Source organism: Momordica charantia (genome assembly GCF_013281855.1).
Source record: "Momordica charantia cultivar OHB3-1 chromosome 10 unlocalized genomic scaffold, Mcharantia_2.0 BLBB01000010.1, whole genome shotgun sequence".
NCBI lineage: Eukaryota > Viridiplantae > Streptophyta > Magnoliopsida > Cucurbitales > Cucurbitaceae > Momordica > Momordica charantia.
In genome coordinates this window covers 1,027,055-1,053,329 of record NW_028275158.1, presented here as the reverse complement: position 1 = coordinate 1,053,329, position 26,275 = coordinate 1,027,055, and the positions used below count along the sequence as shown (strand labels likewise).

Here is a 26,275-nt window from a genome sequence, read left to right as displayed (position 1 = left end):
ATTTTGATTAATAGAGAAAATGGACTCATGAAAAACTCTCCAGAAACTTAGCAAGAAAAAAAGCATCAGAAAGAAATGAAAAAAGCATCAGAAATCCTGAACCACAGAAACATGGAAGCTGGGCGCGTGATGTAGACAGGTCGTAGAAGCGCGTTGGCGCGTAAGTTGCTCACATCACAATTCCCAAATCCAAAACTCCCTTACTTCTGCTCTGCCCCTTCCCTGTTTCTATTTTCTACACGAATTAACTCTCCTCTTCTTCTCTTCCATTCTCTGATATTTATTTTCCAACCCACTACCAAATTACCAATACCAGAACAGCCATGGTTTTGCTTTCCAATCCCAATACTTTGGTCTTCACCTCACTTTCGTAGCCCTCTGTTCCCACAACCATTTCATGGGCTTTCTCCGGCGGCTCTTCGCTCCAAAAAAGCCCCCCATCGACCCTTCCAACAAGAAGAACAAGCGCTGGAGCTTCGCGAAATCCACCGATCACAATCCCCAACCCAATGCATTTGGCCCCTCCTCTTCCTACACCGAGCCTCTCGATGCCAACAAGCACGCGATTGCGGTCGCCGCCGCCACCGCCGCCGTCGCCGAGGCCGCCCTAGCTGCCGCCCACGCCGCCGCCGAGGTTGTCCGCCTCACCACCACCGGCACCACTCACGCAAATCCCAACCGCCGTTGGATGGAGGACGCGGCTGCCGTTCAAATCCAGTCGGCTTTTCGGGGCTATTTGGTGAGTTCCCTCTTTTGCCCTCAAATTTCCCCTTCCACTATGGCTGTAATCATTCCCATTGACCTGGAATAGTGGAGGATTTTAGTTTTAGCAATAGTGGGGGGTCCGTTTCCAAGCCCCAGTTTTGACCTTTTCGAGTTACTCGAAGTGGGTTTTGCTTTTGGCTGGAGATAATTTTTCGCTTCAATTTTTTCAAACATTAACTTTTAGAAAGTTTGCATTTCGCCGTAGTTTTCTAGAATTTGATTTCGTTTGAGCTCAAATCTACAAATTTGAATTCCCCCTTTCCCTGTTGACCCAAATGGGGGAAAAAAAAACTTACCTACTCGGCTACTTCTACATTTCTTTAGAATAGCTACTCTTTATCTTTTCAGACAGTGAAAAGAAAAAAGAGAAAAAAAAAAAACTTCACATGGGCATTCGGGATTGCGTCTCCACGTTCCATTATCCGATACTTCACTTTCCCTTTTCTTTTATGTTCTGGTCTTGATTCTTAGCTAAGTTCAAGCACAAAAAATGAAGTGGTCCTTATAATTTTCCCGGAAAATTAAGTGGGTAGAAGGAAAAATGGGTTGGGTTAGTGCGCCGACACAAGTGGATGTGTGATCTCAGCATCTTAGAACATCCAACTCCGTATTGTCCATGGATGTCTATTTGTGTTGTATCTCCATCCACTGTTCTAATGGTTGCACGTGTATTGCATCAACACGTGTTGACATCTTGCTGTTCCTCGACCAATTCCAAGGCGATCACGACCATTTCTTGTGGTGGTGGCCGTAGGAGATTATACTTGTTGACATGATTCCACTTTCTTTTGTCAACTAATTGCCTATTTCTTTGCCTAAATTATAAATGACATTGGTGGGGTGGGTCCTTCCCTTTCAAGTTTAGGTTTTTTCCTTGATAATTAATCCAGTGGATCATTGCCAGCCATGCTTCTCCTTTTTTGAGTTTAACGTTAACTTTTGGGATTTGTTTCATAAATTGTGGGGAGAAATAAAAAGCTATACCTGCTGTATAATTAATTAAATGGTCTGCTTATAATAATGAAAGTGACTCCATAGCCTTTGTTTTGTTCAAATGGTTGTAAAAAAGCTGCATTTTTTTTAAAAAAAGCTGCATTTTGGCATTGCTGGCAATTCTTTTACGCTTTGTTCCCCTTCCCCCATCATGGCTCCTTCCACATTCATTTGACCAAATAATAGTAATTCAAGAGACTTTTTTAGTATGAGTTGCAGAAAGAGTTTTGGCTATTATTGTGTCTAACTTTTGGGTGAAACTTTGTAGGCAAGGAGGGCACTTAGGGCACTAAAAGCGTTAGTAAAGCTTCAAGCTTTGGTGAGAGGTCACATTGTGAGAAAGCAAATGGCTGACATGCTACGGCGGATGCAGACACTGGTTAGATTGCAGACCCGAGCTCGTGCTGGTCGCTCAAACTTATCCGATTCGGTGCATTCTACCAGAAAGTCCTCACTCGCTCATGTACATGTACGTGTTCGTCATCCTATTTTAATCCTTCTTTTTGATGCTTTTGTTAATGCCATTGTAGCACATTGTCTTCTTCGAGCTCCAAAGGAGCTGTTGCACATTTGCTTCATTGCTTGCTACAACCATAAAGCTTAGAATGAATTAGAACTCCTGTTTTGTGGGTTCAACTCAATAGAAAAGATCCTGGAATCTGGTAAACCAAATCGTTGAATTTCTGTTTGCCTCCTGACTTTATGTAATGTCTAGTAATTCTGAATATAATCACAATATAATATACCACCCGCGGTAATTTCTATTGAAAATGCATTTTACTCTGTACTTGGATCTAAACGATAATAATATTCAGCAGTGGCAAAACCAATATTTGAATTGGTTGTTCCTTCATTGCAAATGCAATAATATATGCAGGAAAAGTTCTCTGCTGGTTACTCGTTTGATACACTAAAGTTTTAGCATTTTAATTAGCTCTATTTTTTTCTGAAAATGCTCACTATTACCTTCCTTCTTTTGGTAGGTCCAAGCGATCCCCAACGGAAATGAACATCAACTCTGTGTCCATCACAGTTAATTTGACAACTCCACTCTTCTGAAGGTATTAGAGTTAAAGTCATTTGTAGCTGGATGGCTTTTGTTTTTTTTAGTTTTTCTAAGCTCTGGTGTGATTTTCATTCATATTTGCGCTTTATATTCTGTTATGCTTGAATTGATTCAAGTTATTGCAGACTCTGATATTGCGATCAGATTCTGATGCTTGAATATTTTAACCCCAAGAGTAATATTTATTTTCAACTCTCATTACCAACTCTTGCAGAGATGTGGTTCCAATGCAAACTTGAAGGATGGCACTGTTATTGATAGACCGCAAGTCGGGTCGAGTTGGTTAGACCGTTGGATGGAAGAAAACTTGTGGAATAATCGAGATATGCCACTCAAAAATATTCATGCTGAAGATGAGAAAATTGACAAAATCCTTGAAGTAGATACATGGAAACCTCATTTGAAGTCCCAACAAGGCAACATCAGCGGCTTTAAGAATTCTCAAATGGCTCCAGATTTCAAAAATCAGAGCTTTATTACAGTCGACTCCCCATTGAAACACTCGTCAAAGGCTGCAAATCCAATGTCAAGTCTTTCATCGGGTGAAGCATCCTTGAGCTCTTTAAAATTCCCTGTTGGAAAATATGAAGCAGCTCCAAGAACAGCAGAAAATAGTCCGCAAGTGCATTCTGCCTCATCCAGGCGCGGAAATAGCGCAAGGAGAGCTACCTTGTCGCCAACAAGAAGCGAGTACGCATGGGGATATTTTAGCGGCTATGCAGGCTATCCAAACTATATGGCTAACACAGAGTCGTCGAAAGCAAAAGTCAGATCGCAAAGTGCCCCGAAACAGAGGGTCGAGTTTGAGAAATATGGATCGAACAAGTGGTATGCTCAGGGATCTTGGGATGCAGGGAGCTTTTCTAACAACGGTATCTCCCATGAACCCAACTCATCAAACAATGTCAATTCTGTAGCTGGCCGCATGGCTAAGTTTGCAAGTACCAAATCAAGATGATCTTTGTTTGTTTTGTAACTTTCCTTCCATCTTTTTTTTTTTGGTTTATGTTGTGTGTGTGCGTGTGCCTTTCTTTATTCAGTAGCACTGTAATTGTTGTAATTATTTGACCACTTCTGATGTTTAGTCTACAACTTGTTGACCACAAATAGACAATACTTCCATGTTTCGAGTGCTAGCCAATGACTTTGAAATTTTAATTGTACGCCAATATGACCATTCATCAACCTCTGTTCATCTCTACAATCTGTGCATTTTCAAACACTGCTGCAATTTTGCAACTTCTTCGATGAACCTTGATCTGGGAATCTTTCATGTTCTAGGAGATTATATTCAATTTTCAGCTGTGATTGAGTATTCTGATAGGTGGATTCACGTTGTAAATAAACAATAACGAGTGACAATGTATAACAGACCACACAGCGACAGTTAGAACCATAGAACATTCCTCCCAAGTCTGCATATGTTATGTGCATGCCTTCAAAATCCACGCTGAGAATATGATCTAAAAACCAACGTATTGATTCCTCAAATCCATTAACTATCCTTCCAAAAATAGTTCCATATAATTACGAATCAAAGTGCAACAGCCATGGCTACTATTCTAACAACTTTCAAGTAGAAAAGTTACCATATGGTAAAATATCATATCAACATCATTACAAAGTTGACAGGAACTGAACTTTAGAAACAGACTAAATTTGAAAGTGGAAATGTAATATATAGTCTACTCCAAAAAGGAAATCACGGGCGTGGCAAATGGGGAAAAAATCCAGATCTCATAAGTTGAAAAAGCTAATGTTTGGTGAAAAAATAAGACCAATTAATAAGTTGGAGAGAGGTGTTTTCAAAAGGCAACAGAGATGGCGCAATTTGGAGTTGTAAAAAATCACTATGCATTCACGGACAATGAAACCACTTTAAATAAGTTCGCTTTTAAACAAATTTTTGTGTCTCGGCGGCCACAAGACCACACCACAGCAAGTTGCTGCAATGCATTATGCATTCAAAATAGGATGGTGAATACAAAACGCAGCCTCGGATACTCACAACAGGCCAATGAGTTACACAGTGAGAGAGAGGGAGAATATTAAGGTACAAGAGCTTCGGTTAAGATGTCTCTAGATTTCACTGTCAAATGTGACTTGTCCTCGAGTAGTATGAATAGCTCCAGTAGATGGGGTTGTTTCCAAATAGTTGTATTTACTCACTAAAAATGCTTTTCAAAATTTTTACCATCTCCTAGATTGAGTTTGACATGACTTTTAGAATAGCGTAAAAATGTCTTTAACTAACGAAAAGCACATTAAGGCAAAAAGTATTTTTGAAAACCTCAGAAACACAGAAGAAAGAGATAATGAAGTGGAAGCAGTTTATAATGGTTCTCTGTTTTCTTTTTCCTTCTCGATTCTTCATTGTTACTGGTAATATCAGCTTATGAATTCCTTTATGGGACCATTGGAGATTAAAGCAAAAGGATGAAACTTTTTCAGTCTCACGTGAAAAGGGCCTGTTTTTGAGAGCATGCAATGCAGCTTGCTTTTCTAAAAGAGAGAATTAATTGCTCTCCAAATGGTTGAATTAATTTGGAAGTTAAAAATCAATGCAATTATAACAGTTCCTGTCTGGTTGACCCTTCCACCTCCAGAAAATCATCATGGAAGGCAGCCTCAAGACAAAATCTGATGTGCAAAATCATGTCAGTTGTTAAGAGGCAATTTCTTTTTCTCTTTGGATTATTCAGTTGAGTTTTCCCATTTGAAATGATTGAAATTTGAAAAAGAAAAGATACAACTATTTGATATCTTCAAAAGCTACAGAAGCACAATTAAATGAGGTCTTTTCTATGATTTTGTTTTACACTGTTTAGACATAATATAGTTTAATGGTTAATGCATCTCTGCCTCTTCAATTGGTCAAAAGTTTACATCTTCACCTAATATTTATGATGTAATATTCGAAAGGAAATTAAGTTGCAGACTTGCACTCCTAGGATTGTTCACTTCTAATAGGATCATCAAAGAATGTGGATGAGATCCTAATGTAGTTCAGAATGAGAGAACTCTTAAACTCGTGCACATGTGGCATTTTGTAGTAACAAATAATATAACATTATGTTATGTAAAGGCATGGAATAAGCAGTGAGTGAGGTGGCAAGCAGAGAATATACCATTCTAGAGTTCAATAAGATGAGGAGAGTTTAAGCCTCTTGAAGAACTTGAAGTTGTTTGTAATCCCATTTTTTATGTTAGATGAAATAGGCTCTGTAGTAGTAGTAACTCACATATTTTTCAAAATTTCTTCCATTTTTTTAATGTTTACCACTAGAAAGTCTAAATATTACTATTTCTCTTTTTGAGTACAGCTGAGGAAGGCCTTCTTTCTGAATCCTTCTTGTTGTCTTCTACTAATGCAATTCACGTGGCTATGCTTGACAATGAAAACAGTATAAAAGAAGAAAAAAGAGACTCGAAATGTAAACATAAGACTATAAGAGTATTAAAGACAAATCCAACAAAGAGTCATCATAAGTGATAATTTTCTTGTCCTACTAAGTGCTTCTTTAGGCCCAATTCAAACAATGAAAAAATTATAACAAAGAACAATTTTTTTATACAATTCTACTGTTGCCTATGAAGGAACTAAAATCAATCTTTACAGCCCATTGATGAACTTAAGGTGTTGGCCCATCATTCTATCCAAGTCTAATGCAGGATAGGAAGTTAATGTTTCAATTTGAACAGTCACAAGAAACTAAAATGCTATCCCTAATGGTCATGTTTCCCTGTAAGAATTCATAAAATACTAAAGAAACTAAAATGAATATTGAATTTGAAGTCAGAGATTTGAAGAGTGCAGGAAGAGAGAGATGGAACCTGCAGTTAGAAATTTTGAAACTCTGTCAAAGCCAGGTAAGCTGGTAGCCTCTGCGGGGGCATTGTGGTTAAAATATGAGGAGTCTCATCTGGAAATTACTAAAATCGGTCTGGCAATCCAGGAAAATAGCAAGATCTTTGAGGCTCATCATTGCATCCCGACGAGCCATTCATGAAGACCGAGCGGCTCTTGACAAGTGCTGTCACGGTTGAGCAATGGCTAAAGTTCTTCTGCAGTCTGAAGCATTAATCTTGACAATAAAGTTTTAAACTATGCAGAAAAATGATTACCAGGTCCATTTTCCCGCCCTTGAATTGTAAGGATAAGAAATCTCCTTGAAGGCAAAAATGAGATTAGAACTATTATGGGTTATGATCCATAATTTGGCAGGCAGTTGTTTTTTCCTACAGATCGGCTAAATCGCCAAAGTTGCCGTAAACAAAACAAACCATTACTACGATGTGATGAGAACACAATATATAAATAACATATACTTCAATATAGCACCATTATCATTATTCAGCCAAGCAACTAGAAACTGTAAGTGTAAACTATATTTCTAGTGAACTACACATTTACAGGGGAAATAGAATGATCCAAATGTTAAAATATCTAAAGATGTTTCTAATCACAATTCCATCTTGAGGTGGGAACACAGTTCAAATAGTGGCACCAATGGCAGCGATCATTCGCATTCTCCCCACGAAACAACATCACAAGTGCAGTGGTTGATCTGCATATTTATAAACAATAGGTATGCAGTTATGCGAAGAACTTAGCCTTGTCTTGATAGTAAAACAATTATCAAAAGCAGCAAAACCAAAGTCGCCACTATGACGCACATCTATATCTAGATTTTATCGACTATATATGAAAACATGAAGATGGACTTACCCTGCAATCAATAGAACTACCGAAGCAATCCATAGAACATATTGGTAAGCGTAGTATTTGGAGCTCGGACCAACTCCACCAGGAAGATTTGGCTGCTCTAACCATCCGTACTTGGGACGGAGAAGCAATACAAATCCAAGCAGAAATCCAGTAAAAAATCCACCGATGTGGGCGAAGTTATTAACATGTGGCAGAATTCCAATCCCGAGATTGATGACAATGATAACCAGAAGTGTGATCAATGCTGCAACCTATAGTCGTAAGAAATGCCAAATCCATCACAAGAACAAACATAAACAACATGAGAGAAATTATGTTCGACTTATCATGTAAAAGGTAATGCATTTGACTCTCTGGTCTAAAATCTCCAACCTTATTGGTATAGATAGTCCAGTTTGTGAAAAGTTCTGAAAGCATAGCTCCAAGAAGACCAAAAAGAGCACCAGAAGCACCGACAGAGATATTGTTCTGAATGAACAAAGAAGAAAGAACACTCCCTCCAAATCCTGAGAGCAAGTAAATAACTCCGATTCGCACTGCACATATGTGATGAAAGGAAGAAATCAGCTTACAGTGGAGATACTTCTGCCGCAGAAAAGAAAAGCCTTAAAGGAAGCATAAAGGCTGCTCTCTTAGAGTGAAAAGAAAATATACTTCATGGGCTTGATTCTCCAAGAACAGCCAACAAAAAATTATTATAATAGGTAGTACGCTATATGTTAATGTATCTTGCAAGGATCTTCACATAATATATGAAAGGGAAATGGATGGAAGTAGACATTTTAATTTTAATCACCTGGAGAAGATTTGAAAAATGCATACGAATACAATTTGACTTATAATTGCAGCCATGATTTCTTTAGGTCAGCTATTTACAAGCACTCGTTAGCTTAGTTATCAAGTAGATTAACCTTACAAAAGAAAAAACTGCACATACCAAACCCGAATTGCTGCTCAAGGCGAATGCCGATAAAGACCAGGCATAGCATGTTAGCAAGCAGATGAAATACACCGGCATGTAACCAGATACAGGTGATCAACCTCCATGCTTGATGTTTATTGACAACTTTTGTCGACTCTAGAGCTCCCATCTTCTCCAATCTGCAATAAAATAAAAAAACTCTTGATTGGTTCCTTTCAAGTTCAAAACGCATAACAACGTCCAGTTTGAGATGAAGAAAGTTCACCACATAGTTCAATTTTGGAAAAAGGCGCATCCAAAAAGCTGAAAGCTAGTTCTTCTACCAGTAAATTCTTACAAAGCTAACTACTATACATTGTTCTTCCTGCTCATCTACGAAGTTACTTAGACAAGTCATCCAACATTTGTAAGGCATTATGAAGAAGTACAAGAGAAAACAAGATCTACACATCTGTCATCAGAAATTCAATAAAAAGAAGCAATTTATGAGAATAATATTAAGATCCCACCATGCTCCCAGCAAAAATTCGCCAAATTTTCACCGAAATGATTGCTCGCAGAGCTTCTTAAGTAAAGGTAAACTAAGCAAATGAGAGTCAGACCATACTAATAACAATAGTGAAACCAAAAACAACTTCACAATAACAAGAACACATGGTTGAGTGGAGTTGTAAGAAACCAAAACCATCAAAACTTAATTTCACATTTACATACAACCAAACCTCATATTCAACATAACATTCCGCACTTAAATTTTCTTAATTAAGCAACGCGATGATGACAATTCTTACACGAGGGAAATATAACAAGAGAAAATCAAGTGAAACCAAAAATTGGTATATGGGTATCAAGGGAAGTAAACCAAGCCTTACGTAGCAGCAGAAGGGCCGAAGAGGGGATTTTCCCTCAAAGGCTGAAAAGAGAACCTCTCCAGAAACCTTGCCACGCACTTCCCCTCAAGACCATCATTGTGCTGGGGACAATTATTGATATACATAACCACAATGAATACAGCAATATTAGCCACAACAAACATAGGAACAAGCCAAGAAGTCCATTGGGTTTCAGTATTTTCAATCAAATACGAGGAAGATGAGAAGCTACTGCTTCCTCTGTTCTTCGCTACTCCTCCGGTCACTTCCCGGCTCTCAATATCCTGCCTGGCCATACTTTCTCTCCCTGAAACTCAGAATCGAAAATTGGATGTGGGTGTCTCGCGCCAGCGAAAACTTGGGGTGATGAAGTTTGGTGGAGGGTCTTTATTGAGTGAAATGGAAGAGAGATCAACTGCCATATTGATCGGGAATCCTCTGCATTTCAAACTCAAACGCCCTCGCAAGATCGACCAGTAATTTCTTTCCATTCAAGTGGCCGAATTCATGTCTTCGTTGAATCTAGAAGTTAATGGTTTAGGTTGAAGGTTGCATTTTGATGGGATTGTGAACGAAAACGGTGGATTAGTTCTAGTGGGTACGTGGGGTTTCACTTTCTGTTGATTCCCCCACTTCATCCCACTACAAAGAAGTTTCCTTTCGCGGTTAATCCGAACCACTAGCGCGTTTTTCTTCGGCCCCAAATGGGGTCGTCAACGGTTTGGAGACTGATCGTACAATTTTTATTTCACAAGCTCAAGCCATTAAGACGACATGTCGTTTGCTCATCATTGCGACGTGACCTCAAACACACCAACTATCCACCAGACGCTTTTTATTTATCATGGTTTGTTTAACAATATTTTCTCTCTCAAAATATTCAACACACTTTTGTTATCTTTTCAAGGTCGCATTCCTTATAAACTTTAAAAAGGAAAAAAATAACGTTTAACATCAACATAGACCCGTGATAATTTATATCTATCTATAACTAAAATATCATGAATTCGAATTTTCTAATCTATATTTTATTCTGTGATATATGTCTTTACCAATTGAATGATGCTAACTCGACAATTTGAATATAAATATATATATAAAAGAGAGATACTTGAACCAACATTAATTTGATATTAAGGTGGTATGAGAAGCTTTGTCCCTATGTTGTTGTGTTTGTTTAGTTAAATTATCATTTAGTCTTCATACTTAAAAAAAATAATGATTAGTCACTTAGGTCCATGTCATCAACTCCATTATTTTAATGATGGTATAGATATACTATTTAAGGCAACCTAATCAATCTCTCACATAATTATGAAATAATACACAATTGACATATCATATAAGTAATAAGGATTGTACTTAAAAAACATATTAAAAGGATTCGGTCGCGAAACTATTAACATCAAATTGAAAGTTGAATAATATATTAGATGTTTTTTTAATCATATAGATTAATTAACTACACAACTAAATAAATACAATTAAGGTTATTTTAGTTATACGATTAGAAAGTTTTTTTAGCACAACAAATGTAAATGTGCAAAAATTTGAACTTTTAGTAAGAAGGAAGGAATAGATGTCTTTTTTTTTTCCTTCTGGAATAGATGTCATTTTACTTGAAAGTTGATTGAGACTTAATTGGAGAGTTAATCTTACCATTTAACCTAATAATAGAAAAGAATAATATAGGCTCATCTATATCGTTACAATTTCTTGCTTTTTGTTTCTAGAATAATAGCATCAAATGGACTTCAATATCTATGTATTAGAAAATGATAAAAAATATTTTTATTTATATTTTGAAATAAATTAGAAACAGAAACTGAAAATATATTTTTGTTTTCAAAATTTTCATATAATTTTAAAAATATTTATAACAAATGAAAAATAAGAAAGATATGCTTAGAGTTTTTAATAAAATTGAAAACTAGAAATTAAAAAGTTTCTGAAGTTAATGTTTTCACAATTCTATTTCATCATACATGCAATGCAACCCCCACTTTGGGAGGATCAAAGTCTCAAACTTTAGACCTGCCGCCTCTGCAAATATGGCGACTACAGTGGTGGTGGGCAATGGCCATTCAAGGAGAATCCTACGTTACCACTTCTTCAGCGTCAAGCTCCAACATTTAGTTCAATTCACAGCCAATGGACAAGGAAAAGTAGAGACGACCGGGGAGGCAGGGCACTGTCAAGCTCCAATATTTCTCTTTCACAGCTTTTCAAGTAATATTAGCACTTAGCAGATGATTCAAAGGCGGGTTTTTCTTTTCTGTCTTGGCGTGCGGCGGCGGGGTTGGTCTATAGACTTCCCCCTCAATCCTCGTACTGGAAAGTCCATCGCCGAGTTGGATTCAAGCCCAGTCAGAAGCAGAAATCGTCGGCAGCCGAAAATCTGGAGGTAAAAGAGGTGACTTTAGTTTCTTGAATGAGCAAATAGATTGTATTCTATCATGTGGCCCGTCAATTTTTCCTTCCTTAATTCTTTACGGAGCTTTCTTTGCACACCTCTTAAACCCTTTGCTCCCGTTACCCATTTTTTCACTTCTACCAATTTTATCAACCCATCGGTTAGGTGTATGAGCTACCTACGAATCAACGATGTTTCTGGGTTTATTCTAAATGGTAGTAGCAATACTCCATCCATATCCTACTCCAAGCTTTTATTGCAGTTTACTGCTTCCAAGGATGTGAGCTCGGGCATGGAAATCCACGCTCGTTTGATCAGGTTAGGATTGTGTAGAGACACTGGGCTAAGGAACCAATTGATAAATTTGTACTCCAAATGTCAGTGTTTTCGAGTTGCCCGAAAACTTGTTATGGACAGTACAGAGCCGGATTTAGTTTCTTGGTCTGCTCTGATATCTGGGTATGCTCAGAATGGGCGTGGTGAAGAAGCCCTTTTGACCTTTTATGAAATGTATTTGTTGGGAGTGAAGGGCAATGAGTTCACTTTCCCTAGTGTTTTAAAAGCCTGTTATTTGACGAGGGACTTGGAATTGGGGAAGCAGATTCATGGGATTGCCTTGGTTACTGGTTTTGAGTCTGATGTGTTTGTTGCCAACACTTTGGTCGTTATGTATGCAAAATGTGGGGAGTTTGGTGATTCGAAGAAGCTATTTGAGGCAATTCCAGACCGAAATGTTGTGTCGTGGAATGCATTGTTTTCCTGTTATGTGCAGATTGATTTCTTTAAAGAAGCAATTAATTTGTTTCAAGAGATGATTTCCACTGGAATTACTCCCAATGAATTTAGTCTCTCCACTGTATTGAATGCTTGTGCCGGTTTGGAGGACGAAGATTATGGAACGAGAATTCATGGGTATTTGATAAAGCTTGGATATGATACTGATCCATTTTCTACAAATGCACTTCTTGACATGTATGCAAAAGCTGGATGTCCTGAGGCTGCAATAACCGTATTTCATGAAATTCCGAAACCCGATATTGTTTCATGGAATGCTGTAATTGCTGGCTGTGTTCTTCATGAATATAATGATTTAGCTCTTAAATTATTTGGGAAAATGGGAAGCTTTAGAGTGACTCCTAACATGTTTACCCTATCAAGTGCTCTTAAAGCTTGTGCCGGGATCGGGCTTATAAAATTAGGTAGGCAGTTGCACTCAGCATTGATGAAGATGGATATGGAATCAGATTCGTTTGTGAGTGTCGGATTGATAGATATGTATTCCAAATGTGGTTTGATACAAGAGGCAAGGATGGTGTTTGATTTAATGCCTAAAAGGGACTTGATTTCCTGGAATTCTATTATTTCTAGTCACTCCAATAGTGGGTATGACATGGAAGCTATATCTCTCTTCACAATGATGTATAAAGACGGTTTAGAATTCAACCAGACCACATTGTCAACAATCCTCAAATCTACAGCTGGCTCTCAGGCCATTGGGTTTTGCGAACAAGTACATGCGATATCGATCAAATCAGGTTATCAATATGATGGATATGTTGCAAACAGCCTCCTTGATTCGTACGGAAAATGTTGTCAATTAGAAGATGCAGCAAAAATTTTTGAAGAATGCCCTGCAGAAGATCTGGTAGCGTACACATCAATGATTACAGCTTATTCCCAATATGGCCTGGGAGAGGAGGCTCTAAAGATGTACTTGCGAATGCAAGATCAAGATATGAAGCTTGATGCATTCATTTTCAGTTCGCTTTTTAACGCATGTGCAAATTTATCAGCATATGAACAAGGAAAACAAATTCATGTCCATGTCCTGAAATGTGGATTCCTATCAGACGTTTTTGCTGGAAATTCACTAGTTAATATGTATGCAAAATGTGGAAGTATAGATGATGCTAGTTGCATTTTCTCTGAGATACCTTGGAGAGGAATTGTATCTTGGTCTGCAATGATTGGAGGACTTGCTCAACATGGCCATGGGGAAAAATCCCTCCAACTGTTCTATCAGATGCTTAAAGATGGTGTCCCTCCAAATCACATAACCTTGGTCAGCGTCCTTTCTGCATGCAATCATGCTGGTTTGGTGACAGAGGCTCGTCGATTTTTCGGATTAATGGAAGAATTGTTTGGAATTGTACCGACGCAAGAGCACTATGCTTGTATGGTTGATATCCTCGGTCGAGTTGGGAGATTGGATGAGGCAATGAAGCTTGTAAAAGAGATGCCATTTCAAGCAAATGCTGCTGTTTGGGGGGCACTGCTTGGTGCTGCAAGAATTCACAAAAATATTGAGCTCGGTAGACAGGCTGCTGAGATGCTCGTAGCTCTTGAACCCGAAAAATCTGGAACCCATGTACTCCTAGCAAACATTTACGCATCGAAGGGAATGTGGGATAATGTTGCAAAGGTAAGAAGATTGATGAAAGACAGCTCACTGAAGAAGGAACCAGGGATGAGCTGGATTGAGGTGAAAGATAAGGTGTACACCTTCATCGTTGGAGATAGAAGCCATCCTAGGAGTAAAGAAATATATGCAAAACTTGACGATTTGCGGGAACTTCTGAATAAAGCGGGATATTTTCCCATGATTGAGACTGATCTGCATGATGTAGAACAAATTGAAAAAGAACAACTCTTATGGCACCACAGTGAGAAACTAGCGGTGGCTTTTGGGTTGATTGCAACTCCACCAGGGGCTCCCATCAGAGTTAAGAAGAATCTGAGGGTTTGTATTGATTGTCATACTGCATTCAAATTCATCTGCAAAGTCTCTGCACGGGAGATTATAATTAGAGACATAAATAGATTCCACCATTTCAGGGATGGTTCTTGCTCCTGTGGAGATTATTGGTAATTCTTTTATTATTTATATGGCACGTGTACAACTCACATTTTTGTGACAAGATTCATAGGAAGCAGATTCAGGCTTCCTAAGCATGTATTTATTAGGAAATAGCATATATGTTTTATTTCATTCTTTTAGATCAAATATAAATTTTAGTGAGAGAAATTTGATACCTGCCAAACTTTACGTTTACGTGGTTATTGCAATTCTCAAGCCTATTTGGGCTTTTGATTGGAGTAGAAGTAGAGGTCTCTGCATGAAAAATTTATTCATGTAGTTGACTCTTATAATAAAGATTTAATATGATGTTTACTTAACAAAACTTCCTTCATGAGTTGGGTTCTTTGAAGTTATTCCTGCAGATGCCAATAGGAGGAACTAGATATAGTATAAACACCTCTAATATGACCAATGCATTCTTTAATCCATTTTAATTGTTGTCTGCTCTAAACCGTCGGACTCTTGATGCCAAAAATATCTCAAACTCAAGTCTTTCATGTCGAAGAGCCGCTGAAGAATGAATTTGCAAGGTACTTTCCACATATGTTTCCCTTTTATCATTAATGAATGAATATTTCATATACCTCAACTTTTGAACTTTCCTTCCCTTTGGAAATTGTTGAATTGAACAATCTGTAATAGAGAAAGTTGTCGATATAAAGAAGGCATTTGAACTGATAGACATTGGGGAGAAAGGAAAGGCAAACTTTTAGGAGATTCATTTTCTTTGAAAAGGCTTGGATACAACATGCTGAACAAAGTTCTTCAAATGGTCATGAGAGTAACATTCATTGCTTTTTGACATTATTGACTAAAAATAAATTTTGTTGTTGTACTTTGATATTAATGACAATGGGCAGAAGGTTTGGCTTTGCTCAAATGCTCAATCTTGTTTGAAGCTTGATGTGGTGCTTATCAAGCAAAGCCAGAATTGTGGATGCTGCTCAACGACACGATTCAGAAACCTCATTCGGAATCAGGTGAAGGCCGCTTCAAATGAGTGCATCTGTCATTGAAGTATATACTTAGCTGTTTTTATATTCACTGCTGTTTGGCTGTTGAGCATGGCATACAAGTATTCTATGGCACATAGAATTTCTCTCCTACTTTTTTTTCGCGTTTATAGTTAGCTATTAACATGAAACTTCGCTTCGTATTTCATTCACCATCGTTGCACAATTGTATATTCTTTTGGATATTATCAACAATGGTCGGGCTGGCTGGTTTGCTCCATTGTTATCATGCAGTAAATAGGCACATCAGCTGCTGTTAGTTAAGTTTTACTGTCATAGAAGCCAAGCTGCTGTTTTTAAAGTCTCTGTATCTCTTTACTGACTGACATTAACGAGAATCTGAGCTTAATCTCATCTTTGGTTAGATTCATGTCCCTTCTGAACCGAACATTCAGTTTTTGAGTTTTTTCTTCTACAATGTGTCTACCAAGTTTCCTTTAGAACTGGCAAAGAACGGGTTCATATAAGTAAACAGAAGCCGAGACAATCAAGTTCCTGAACCATTTGGCTGAACATTTTGATATTGGAAGAACTGTAGAAACATTGAGATAATGTTTGGAAATGTGAAAAACTTTTTCTCTTTCCAAAATGTATTTCTAAGATAAGATTACACATTGTTTTTTTTTTTACACATTGATTCAAGGAAAAGGACAATTGGGTCACTCCCATTGTAAATCTGGTTTGGAATTTACTGTGTTTACAACTAGATTTCCTTAATGAGAATGAATAGTGAGTCATAAAAATTTGGCAACTTGGTATCAAATGAACGTTGCTGAAACAATTTCTTCAACTTTATCAACAAATACATGCCATGACAAATAAACTTTTAAAAATATTTTGCAAACTTAAGCATTGTCCAATTGGAAAAATATTCCTGTAGGTTTGTTTTGTCCCGATGCGTTTTAAGGAATTGACTTAAAAGTATCTAACTAAAATGATTGGACTCTATGGTAGAAATGAATGGATCATTTTTTAATTTAGTTTTAAACTCTTTTGAGCATAAATGAAGATCATTCTCTATCCATTCTGAGCATGAGTCGATTCATATAATTGAACAAAGTTATGAAAATAAGTTGTTTGACTGTAAGCGAATTGATGGGATTATTGAGTGGCTATTACTGTGATAGGATTTCATGTAATATGATATGAAGATGAATATTGATATTAGACACTATCGTGGCTGTATTTGAAATCAAGAATGCAGTATTCACAATGCGATCTTGTTACAGTCATTGTGTAATACAATTGAAAAATGAACATCAAGACCTTAAACCCCTATCATGATATGATTCGAATTAAATAACTCAGTGTAACATATTCGGGTGGAAAACACCAAAATGTTATTTTAAGGTCGTGATGTTGCGATGTTTATACATCAATCGCGTTATACAATGACCTTAAAGTTTTTTTTAGTATAACATGAGGGATAGGAGATCGAACTCACAAGATAACTTAAAGTTAGTGTTTTTCCCGAAAAGGTAATTTTTTTCAATATAGACTCATACCTTTATCAAACAAAAGGAGATAATGAATCATTTCAATAATGATTTCGATACTTCACTACCCTTCTTCTATTTAAGAAAAAACAAAAACAAAGAAAATTCATACTGAGTTTGATCCTACATGGAAAACAAATACATTCCAAACTGAAAATATTACATAAAATAATTATACCACAAAAAATATTCATATTTTCTACTTGAAGAGGACAAATTTGCTAACTCACAATCATGGTAAGTTATGAAAATCAGGCGTTTCAATTTCTAACGCAACCGAGAAAGATTCCATTTATTTCTTTTGCAAAAAATAAAATAATAATAATAATAATAATAAAAGACCTTTGCTATGTCATTACCTCATTGGTCGAGATTAGGCAGCCTACCAGCTTAACATAGTTTTGCGCACACCGGATTCCTACTCCATAACAGGACAGAGGACAACCAATCAGAGGACACCCAGGAACCTATGTGGGATCCACAACCGTCTGTCCTGAAAAAGTATTTTCTTAAAAATAAAATTTGAGCATTACTTTTTTTGCTATAAAATATGTATTTTTATTACATATATATAGTTAAAATCACATAGTTTATTAGTTTAATGTATTATACTTCATAAAATATGACCAATAAGTGAACTCTGCACTTCCCTAACTAGAGGGGTCTAGAAAAATATATACCTTTTTTGTTGAATCTGGAAAAAAAGGAAAATGGTTTTTATATATGGAAGGAAAAATCAGTTTGATGGAAAGAAAAAATATGAGAAACAAAGGAATCAAAATCAATCAAACGTAATTAACAGGACAAAATTTTGGGTTTTTTTTTTGGGAATGAGAATCCAAACAGTCCAATGGTATTTTCTTTTTCCATTTTTTCCTGTTCTGTTTATGATAAAAATAATTTATAAATAGTATTAAGGAGTCCCATTTGACTCTTCATTAAGAATTCATCTCTAGGTTCTTTGTAAGTCTGCTCCAGTACTTACAGTTCTTGTCCTAAATTTTCAATTATTTTAGTCTTAATCTCATCTTTAGTGAACACTGAAGAAGGGTTTTTCTTTTTATTGTATATTTTATCTGTCTTTTTCTCCTCCACAGATCCCATCGCGAGAATCTGAAAGTCCATTAATTTCTTGGCTCTTTGTAAGAAAGGACCCCCTTTTGCTCTCTTTTTGCTTTGGTTCTCACGTTTAAATAATCTAAAAGGTGCCACTTTTTACACTGTACTTTATTTTTCTTCCATTCTTACTTATCTGATAGAGGAAGGTCAATGGGTTATTTTTATTTTCTTGGTCTTCGATCTTAGGTAGAGTAAAAATCACGGTGTACAGTGTGAATATACGAACAGAGACGAAAACAAAAGCTTGCAACTTCTTCCTTTGGCTCTTTGTCTTCCTTTGGCTTTTTGTTAGGCTCTTTCTGTTTTTCTCTTCTCTGGGTCTATTTCAGTTCTGACAGATAATGGGGTCAAGCAGGTTGAATATTAGGGTTATGTTTCATACTGTATCAGCCTTCTTTGGTTGATTTTTTTTTTCCTTGAGAGAGATAGAGTTGTGAACTGGAAGGAACTGAGGAAATAAAGGACTTTTCTTGTCCTGTTCCTTTGTTTTTGTACTGTTCTGCAACTGCTTTTCTGGACGGAGAGAGTGTTCAAAAGATAGAGACAGGGAGGTGAGAAAATGTCATGATTCATGCATGGGCGTTGACAAGGAAAAAACCTTTAACTTTCTGTTCTCTATCGAGAAATGTCGACTTGTCAGTCAGTTTGCTGAATATGTGAATTGCTTAGCTATAGTCAAACCTGGAAAATCAAATAGGCGGTTACTAATATCTCCCAAGAACTCACATTTCTGTAAACCTTTAAACCCTCCTAAACAGACGTCAAATTCCTCAAATTCACACACACAGAGAGATAACTTGCTATTCTAAACAACAAAAAAGAAAAAAAAAAGTTGCGTAATCTGTTGAATTTTGGTGGTTTGATCAGAATTCCAGAGCCGTGGCTAATACAACCACATTATGCCTAGTGGTGCAATTGCCGACCCAAGCTTTCTGGCTTACCCAATTTCCAGTTCTGAACTTTCCACCTCCATAGTATGAACCATTTTATTCCACTTCCATATGTATCATTGTTTCCTACTAACTTTATGTTGTGCATTAGTTTTAGGATCCTTTCTTGTCTGTGAATGAATTGCTAATGGCTTTATGTTGCAGAGGAAAATGGATGGTTATGGCGAAGTGTGTCTGCTTGGAGACAGCTTTGATCCGAGTGGAGTTGTGAGGTTAAGGGAAGATGAATATGATAGCAGATCAGGGAGCGATAACATCGATGGTGCCGTATCTGGGGATGATCAAGATGCTAATGATGAACAACCGCCAAGAAAGAAGAAGTATCATAGGCATACTCCCCATCAGATCCAAGAGCTTGAGAAGTATATCTCTTAATTTGCTCATTCGATTATTTTTTGCTTTTGGTTGTGCATTCATGGTAATATTTTTCCGAACTGTATAGACGAGCTTGATGATTTGGGTCTTTTCTTTGTCTTGCTTTATTGTTTGGTTTAGTTTCTTCAAGGAATGTCCACATCCTGATGACAAACAAAGAAGCGAGCTCAGTAGGAGGCTTGGCTTGGAGACAAAGCAAGTAAAGTTTTGGTTTCAAAATCGCCGAACGCAGATGAAGGTAAATAACCATGATTCATGTGCATTTGCATATCCTGATGATTTATGTTTATTTGTTAAGATCTGTGGCAATTAACCATTTTGAGAATGTATCAGACACAAATAGAACGCCATGAGAATGCAATTCTTAAGCAAGAAAACGATAAGCTCCGAGCTGAGAATAGTGTGATGAAGGATGCTATTCAAAACCCAACGTGCAATACATGCGGTGGCCCTTCAATGCCCGTTCATCTATCATTTGAAGAACACCAGCTTAGGATTGAGAATGCCAGATTAAGGGATGAACTGCACCGGTTATATTCTGTCACGAACAAGTTCTTGGGCTGGCCGGTCTTACCCTTTGTCAGTCATGGCTCTACACCAAGCTCTGACTCTTGCTTGGAACTTTCTGTAGGAAGAAACGGACTCGGAAGTTTGAGTACCATCAACGATTCTATCCCTATGGGGCTTAACTTGGGAGACGGACTTTTCAGTGCTGGTCCTATGGTGCCTATCACTAAGCCTGGAATTGGCATGCCAGGCAATGATACACCACTTGAGAGAACAATATATGTGGATCTTGCTTTGGCAGCAATGAATGAATTGGTTAAGATGGCTCAAATGGATGGTCCCCTTTGGATCAAAAGTCGGGATGGCGGTGGCAGAGAGACACTGAACCTTGACGAATATTCAAGGACATTTCCTTCTTCGGCTCGCATGAAGCATAGAAATTGGACAACAGAGGCTACCAGAGATAATACTATGCTCATCATCAACAGCTTGGCACTCGTTGAGACATTGATGGATGCAGTATGTTTTCTCGACCCGATTAACTATTCTTTATGAATTATTATCTCTTTAGATGTATGCAATCAAATTTATGTAGTCTTTCTCTTTCTTCGTATGATTTACTTTATTTTTGGCCTTGTGTATCCTCTCGAGTCTACATGCTTTGATAACAGATTATTTGTTTGGCTTTAAAATAGAATCGATGGGCAGAGATGTTTCCTTGCTTGATTGCTAGAGCTACCACAGTTGATGTGATATCAAGTGGCATGGGCGGAACTAGGAATGGTGCATTACAAGTGGTACATTTCTCTTTTTGCCCCCTCTTCTACCAACCTTAAACGTACAGATACTTTTAGATAAACTAACAGACATCGGTACATTCAGATACATGCCGAACTTCGAGTGCTTTCCCCATTGGTTCCTGTACGGACACTGAAGTTCCTCCGCTTCTGCAAGCAGCATGCTGATGGTCTATGGGCTGTAGTTGATGTTTCCATCGACTTTAGTGGAGAAGGTTCCGATTCACACTCATTTTTCAGTTGCAGGAGGCTTCCTTCAGGCTGTGTCGTGCAAGATATGCCTAATGGTTTCTCCAAGGTAATTGCTTATCTTCAGGTTTCATTCTTTTCAAGTCTATTATAGGTTAAAATAATTTGGCACATGGATTTTTCCCAACCAAACATGATTTATTTATCAGTATTATCCATCAGGATGGGCTTCTTTGGGATGCTTTTGAGAAATAATAAAGTATTTAACCTAAGAATCTGCACCCTTTTATGAATATCTTAATGTAGGAGATGCTTCTCAATCCTATTATTTACTAGTTTTTGGATTTCTAAGAAACAGGCTACTTGTTGTCTGTACTTTAAAAGTCCTTAACTAATCAGAGTTGAGCAAAACAAGGAAACTGCATATTTTTTTAATCTTGGTCAATTTCAAAGGGTCTGTTTGATAAAAATGTTTTTTTTTTTAGTTTTCTATTTTTATAGAAATTAAGCTTATTTTCTGTTTACATTGTTTTTCAATCTAGTCAGCCAAATTTTAAAAACTAAAGATGTAGTTTTAAAAAATGTATGAAAACAAACAAAACAAAACAGTAGAAAACTAAAAGAAAAATCCTTATCAAATGGGATCTATAAAATCCTCATTACATGATGTGCATATTTTATTCATTTGATGCCTGTATTCTGCTCCCTCTTTCACCGATGTCTTGTTTTCGATCCACGAGATTGTACGACCTGGATCTGGTCTTCTTATATCTTACATAGAACCTCATGAAACATGATGACGTTTTATCCTTGTTTTAAAAATACTAGACAGCCTTTTTATGTATTAAAGTATTCCATAAAATCTGCTGGTCAAGGTTTTGGAACACCTAGATTCCTGAACTTATTCTATCAGAATCTTCACGATTATTTGCTAGTCTTCAGAGAAATCTCTCACCTTCAGCTCCTCTCTCCTTTATTGTTTTTTATACCCTCAAATTGTTTCCCCTCCATTTCCAAGCAATATAGTAAGCTCACAACGTAGACTGTTCTGATAGGTTCCATCTCTGATGGACTACTAAGCTAAGCAAGAATGTGGCCCATATGAGTTTTAAAATGTTAACACTTAAAATTAATTAGTCGTTAATGAGATATTTGGAGGTAAAATGGACCAAACATTTTCTCTTTAATAAACAAATACTTGGTGGGGCTTTCCTTTTGCTGCCATTATACTGATGGTTTGTGTTTTCAGGTTACATGGGTTGAGCATACGGAATATGATGAGACTGTTATGCACCAACTCTACCGCCGGTTAATTAGTTCGGGCATCGGCTTTGGGGCACAACGGTGGCTTGCTACCCTCCAAAGGCAATGCGACTGTTTGGCAATTCTTATGTCTTCTACTATCCATACTGAAGATTCTGCAGGTCTCGGTTTCGTCTTGTTTATTGTTCCTTATCATGTTTGCTTTCAGGATCTTATGTGTATGATTTAAAACAGGAATATCACCATGCGGTAGACGAAGTATGCTGAAACTATCACAGCGTATGGTTGACAACTTCTGTTCTGGGATCTGTACTTCAACTTTGCACAAGTGGGACAAACTTGTTGTTGGTAATATAAGTGAAGATGTGAAGGTGATGGCTAGAAAGAGCATTGATGATCCCGGTGAGCCACCAGGTATCGTGTTGAGTGCTTCAACTTCTGTTTGGATGCCAGTAGCCCAGCAGAGGTTGTTTGCATTCTTGCAAAACGAGCATTTACGGAGCGAGTGGGACATTTTATCCAATGGCAGGCCAATGCTAGAGATGCTTCACATCTCAAAGGGCCAGGGACTGGATAACCGTGTTTCTCTTCTACGTGCCAATGTGAGCAATCTCAAAATAGTTTCCGTGAAGATGATGAACGATGTTGAATTCTTATCCTCAAGAGTATATCATTCATTTGCTTACTAAAATTTTGCTTTTTGCAGCCCATGAATGCTAATGAGAGCACCATGCTTATATTGCAAGAGACTTGGACTGACATATCAGGCTCACTGGTTGTTTATGCTCCGGTCGACACAGCCTCGGTTAATTTGGTGATGCGCGGAGGAGATTCTACTTATGTGTCACTACTACCATCAGGATTCGCAATTCTCCCTGACGGTCTATCCAGCTATGCTTGTACAAACAACGGCAAAGATGCTTCGGTCACTTCGGACATCAAAATTGGCCATTCCGGTGGATGTCTGCTCACAGTTGCATTCCAGATTTTGGTGAATAGCCTTCCAACAGCTAAACTCACCGTCGAGTCGGTTGAGACAGTTAACAATCTCATTTCTTGCACAATCCAAAAGATCAAAACTTCCCTTGAAGTATCTTAACGATGCTTGCTCGGTAATCAAGCTTTTCAGTGTCTTCCTTTTCTCTTTTTTAATCTCTTTTGTCAAAAAGGTAAGAGTAGTCTCATAATGCAAAGCTTATGGGAAGAATTGATAGAATCAACATGAAAAGAGCTCGAGCATAGAATCGTCAAAACACAGGTTTCTAGTCAAGAACGAACCGCAAATATGGGACTCATTGTCAGGTTCTGAACGTTGTTGTTGTCGTGTGGGTGGTTCGGGTATTGACTCGACGACCGGTGAGGAGGACGGAGTTATTTTCTTGTTTGTGTCGTGAAAAAACTGTTTCTGATGTAATGTACTTGTTTCTCCAACTCAAAAAATCTGGTTATACGTTATAACTTTACAGTTTGGTTTTTGGTTTAGAAATCCACGAAATCCCATTCCTTGCACACCTGCCTAAGAACTACGGTGGAGAGATGGACTAAATCCTCGGCCCAATTACTTAAATTGTTGGGCTTTCTGATTCATCTTCCTAATATTTATGAAATAATGTGAAAAAAAAAAACTCTTTTTGATAAAAACATATGATTGTTGGGGGAATAAATGGCACTGGCACATGCAAGTGCAGTAAAAACCTCTTTTTCCGCCGCCCAAAATACTGAACAAAAAACCAAAAAGTTGGGGGGGAAACAGTGGCAAAACAAAGCCCTTTATAAAACGTCACTGTTCATTGATTGGGTGGTGACAGAACACACCATCACAGACCCTCCCGTTGCTTGCCACGTTACCCACTTCCCAGGACCACTTACCTCTGGTCTAGATGCTATTATCATTATTATTATTATTATTATGTGTCTGTCACCAATCAGATCCTTAAAGTTACCCAACCAAATGATTCCAACCAATCACCTGCTTACACGCCCCCGCACAGCCCTACTTCAGTCATTATGTACATACCATTCCATACCCCTAACACAATGTTCACCTACATTTGTATCCCACTCCCTTTCCTTTTCAAGCCTCCAATAATCTCATCTTCCCCCTCTTTTTCTTCAATAACCCTTTGCCAATTTGTTTACCAAATTCTAGCCTCTTTCTTCACTAATCTTTGGGGGTTGAACAAAGATCACATGTGGTGATAAATAGCTAAATTTAAATCAATACTTTAGAGATAAGTTTAGATAGTTATAGATAATGAAATATATTGTAAGTACGATATTTGATGATAGAATGAATAGTTACTTTTGGAGAATGACATATATAAGTTAGGTACGTAGGTGAGAGAACCTCTATCAACATAAAGACATTCTTTGGTAATCGAAGCAAAAGATGAGGTTACGATGTGATGAAGATGAAGATTATAACTATCTCATCCTACCAATTGCGAGGATGTTATTTTGATTCAAATTTAAGTTGTATTTTTCAATGGGAGTATAGGATGATATATGGGTAGGAGTATCCCAATGGAAGGAAAAGGGCTCGTTAGGAGCATTGTCTAAGTCAGCTTGATTATGATACGTATATTTTACCAAATAATTTGATAATTTAAAATAAGTCTTCACTCTGAAACTCTCAAAATTATACTTTTTTATTTGAAAAAGATAAATAGAAACAGTTTATTGGATAACCATCAAAATTATGTTCTTCTTACAAACAATTCTTATGAGCAATGAACAGTAAAAATTAGTTGACACTTGGACTAACACAACATGATCAACAGTGTAAAACCCTTCTGGAAGAAAAGATTATGTAGAACAGTTTAAGGCAACGCATTTCTTAATAAACACACTCAAACGATCACCCATTCTTTTTAAAATATTTCTAAAATAACACTCGTGTTTCTGGTTTGTCATTTTTCATTTCTAATTTTTGAGAAATATAAACGTTTACTAGCAGCGAAAGAGAGATTTTATTAGAGAAACAAATTAAAAGGGGAGAGATGCAGAAACAAGGGCATGCTGGAAGTAAAAAAGTAAAGAGGTAAATTAATTATTAGTTGATGATGATCAACATCTTCTTCTTGTGGCGGTTTCTCTCTGGGAATTGAAGTAGACGGCGGCGACGGGAAGGCCCAAGCCGTTGGCCTCCGAGAAGCTTCTGGTGTTGAAATGGCTTCTCGACGACGACGACAATTTCACCGTCTGCCTCGCGCTCTGCTTGAACAACACGAACGCGTAACGGTGGATTCCGATGCTCGGCTTCGGACTCTCGTAACTCATCATCTCCTTCCCTGTATTTATATTATAATTCAACCCAAGTTTCAATTTTTCCGCAATTTGCATGTGAATACATCTAAATGGATGATCAAAAGCATACCGAAAGAAGCATCCGTGGTTCCAGGAATGTCCGTGACCATCCTGAACGTAACAAACACCGTCTTAAACATGAATAAACAACCAAATGAACTCAAAGGCTTAAACTTATAGATTACGAACCAGTGGAGGTATTCCCTCAAGTAAGGATCACTCGGACTCGGAGCATCTGGGTCGATCATAATCTACAAATTAAAAGTTAGAAAGAGAAATTAATTATCTTAATTAATAAAGGAGAAAACGAAAAGATTGAAAGTTTATACATACTAAAGTGAAAGCAGATCTCATGTCATCGCCGGCGACCTCAACGCGGGGTTTGGAGGCAATGGAAGAAGGGAGGAGCTCGTGGCCATTGGAGACTTGTTTGGAGAAATTGTAGATGACATTCATTTTCACATTTGGAGTGAAAAGATCAACAACATCTCCCACAACTCTTCCCACTATAAGTGGCTCTATAATGCCCCTTGACATAATTTAATTAATTAATTTCCAAATTTAACACTCCAAAGAGAGAGAGAGAGGAAATTAAAAATAACAATGTTGGAGATTTTGTGGGGAACATTGGAGAGAAGAT

General features: G+C 37.5%; 5 protein-coding genes across 7 annotated transcripts; 3 read left to right on the top strand and 2 right to left on the bottom strand.

Annotated features, from left to right (window-relative positions):
- Positions 1 to 88: 88 nt before the first annotated feature.
- Positions 89 to 4,009, top strand: IQD24 (IQ-domain 24). Of its 2 annotated transcripts, XM_088118617.1 has the most exons (4): positions 89 to 739; positions 2,027 to 2,227; positions 2,742 to 2,819; positions 3,039 to 3,177. In XM_088118617.1, exons 1-3 carry the CDS (start codon positions 398 to 400, stop codon positions 2,793 to 2,795), a joined length of 597 nt encoding a protein of 198 aa, XP_087974743.1. In that variant the 5' UTR covers positions 89 to 397; the 3' UTR covers positions 2,796 to 2,819; positions 3,039 to 3,177. The 2 variants fall into 2 exon arrangements, with proteins under 2 accessions (XP_087974743.1, XP_087974742.1); XM_088118616.1 differs by lacking the exons at positions 89 to 739; positions 2,027 to 2,227 and adding an exon at positions 2,234 to 2,420 and having other exon boundaries at positions 3,039 to 4,009.
- A 3,128-nt stretch (positions 4,010 to 7,137) lies between these two features.
- On the bottom strand, positions 7,138 to 9,980 carry LOC111011740 (RHOMBOID-like protein 3). Its single transcript, XM_022285621.2, has 5 exons — positions 9,348 to 9,980; positions 8,491 to 8,654; positions 7,926 to 8,089; positions 7,554 to 7,804; positions 7,138 to 7,392 (listed from the first exon to the last, which is right to left on the bottom strand). The coding sequence occupies exons 1-5, from the start codon at positions 9,641 to 9,643 to the stop codon at positions 7,284 to 7,286; spliced, it is 984 nt and encodes a 327-aa protein (XP_022141313.1). The 5' UTR covers positions 9,644 to 9,980; the 3' UTR covers positions 7,138 to 7,283.
- Positions 9,981 to 11,334: 1,354 nt separating this feature from the next.
- Positions 11,335 to 14,801, top strand: LOC111011732 (pentatricopeptide repeat-containing protein At5g04780, mitochondrial-like). Of its 2 annotated transcripts, XM_022285610.2 has the most exons (2): positions 11,335 to 11,751; positions 11,926 to 14,801. In XM_022285610.2, exons 1-2 carry the CDS (start codon positions 11,597 to 11,599, stop codon positions 14,627 to 14,629), a joined length of 2,859 nt encoding a protein of 952 aa, XP_022141302.1. In that variant the 5' UTR covers positions 11,335 to 11,596; the 3' UTR covers positions 14,630 to 14,801. The 2 variants fall into 2 exon arrangements, with proteins under 2 accessions (XP_022141302.1, XP_022141303.1); XM_022285611.2 differs by having other exon boundaries at positions 11,608 to 14,801.
- Positions 14,802 to 18,432: 3,631 nt separating this feature from the next.
- Positions 18,433 to 23,815, top strand: HDG7 (homeodomain GLABROUS 7). The gene is made up of 9 exons (XM_022285565.2): positions 18,433 to 19,222; positions 19,343 to 19,560; positions 19,694 to 19,811; positions 19,907 to 20,599; positions 20,776 to 20,877; positions 20,963 to 21,175; positions 22,316 to 22,490; positions 22,564 to 22,931; positions 23,036 to 23,815. The coding sequence occupies exons 1-9, from the start codon at positions 19,148 to 19,150 to the stop codon at positions 23,426 to 23,428; spliced, it is 2,355 nt and encodes a 784-aa protein (XP_022141257.1). The 5' UTR covers positions 18,433 to 19,147; the 3' UTR covers positions 23,429 to 23,815.
- Positions 23,816 to 25,274: 1,459 nt separating this feature from the next.
- Positions 25,275 to 26,275, bottom strand: LOC111011645 (CEN-like protein 1). Its single transcript, XM_022285497.2, has 4 exons — positions 25,969 to 26,275; positions 25,825 to 25,886; positions 25,706 to 25,746; positions 25,275 to 25,619 (listed from the first exon to the last, which is right to left on the bottom strand). The coding sequence occupies exons 1-4, from the start codon at positions 26,170 to 26,172 to the stop codon at positions 25,396 to 25,398; spliced, it is 531 nt and encodes a 176-aa protein (XP_022141189.1). The 5' UTR covers positions 26,173 to 26,275; the 3' UTR covers positions 25,275 to 25,395.

Coding starts and splice junctions, on each gene's coding strand:
- LOC111011732 (XM_022285610.2), top strand. CDS start 11,597: ATGATTCAAAGGCGGGTTTTTCTTTTCTGTCTTGGCGTGCGGCGGCGG. Junction 11,752..11,925: donor CGGCAGCCGAAAATCTGGAG/GTAAAAGAGGTG, acceptor CCCATCGGTTAG/GTGTATGAGCTACCTACGAA.
- LOC111011740 (XM_022285621.2), bottom strand. CDS start 9,643: ATGGCCAGGCAGGATATTGAGAGCCGGGAAGTGACCGGAGGAGTAGCG. Junction 8,655..9,347: donor TTCGGCCCTTCTGCTGCTAC/GTAAGGCTTGGT, acceptor ATTTTATTGCAG/ATTGGAGAAGATGGGAGCTC. Junction 7,393..7,553: donor GTAGTTCTATTGATTGCAGG/GTAAGTCCATCT, acceptor ATAAATATGCAG/ATCAACCACTGCACTTGTGA.
- HDG7 (XM_022285565.2), top strand. CDS start 19,148: ATGCCTAGTGGTGCAATTGCCGACCCAAGCTTTCTGGCTTACCCAATT. Junction 19,812..19,906: donor ATCGCCGAACGCAGATGAAG/GTAAATAACCAT, acceptor AGAATGTATCAG/ACACAAATAGAACGCCATGA. Junction 20,878..20,962: donor GGAATGGTGCATTACAAGTG/GTACATTTCTCT, acceptor CGGTACATTCAG/ATACATGCCGAACTTCGAGT.
- IQD24 (XM_088118616.1), top strand. CDS start 3,120: ATGGAAGAAAACTTGTGGAATAATCGAGATATGCCACTCAAAAATATT.
- LOC111011645 (XM_022285497.2), bottom strand. CDS start 26,172: ATGTCAAGGGGCATTATAGAGCCACTTATAGTGGGAAGAGTTGTGGGA. Junction 25,887..25,968: donor TGAGATCTGCTTTCACTTTA/GTATGTATAAAC, acceptor TTTAATTTGTAG/ATTATGATCGACCCAGATGC. Junction 25,620..25,705: donor AACCACGGATGCTTCTTTCG/GTATGCTTTTGA, acceptor ATATAAATACAG/GGAAGGAGATGATGAGTTAC.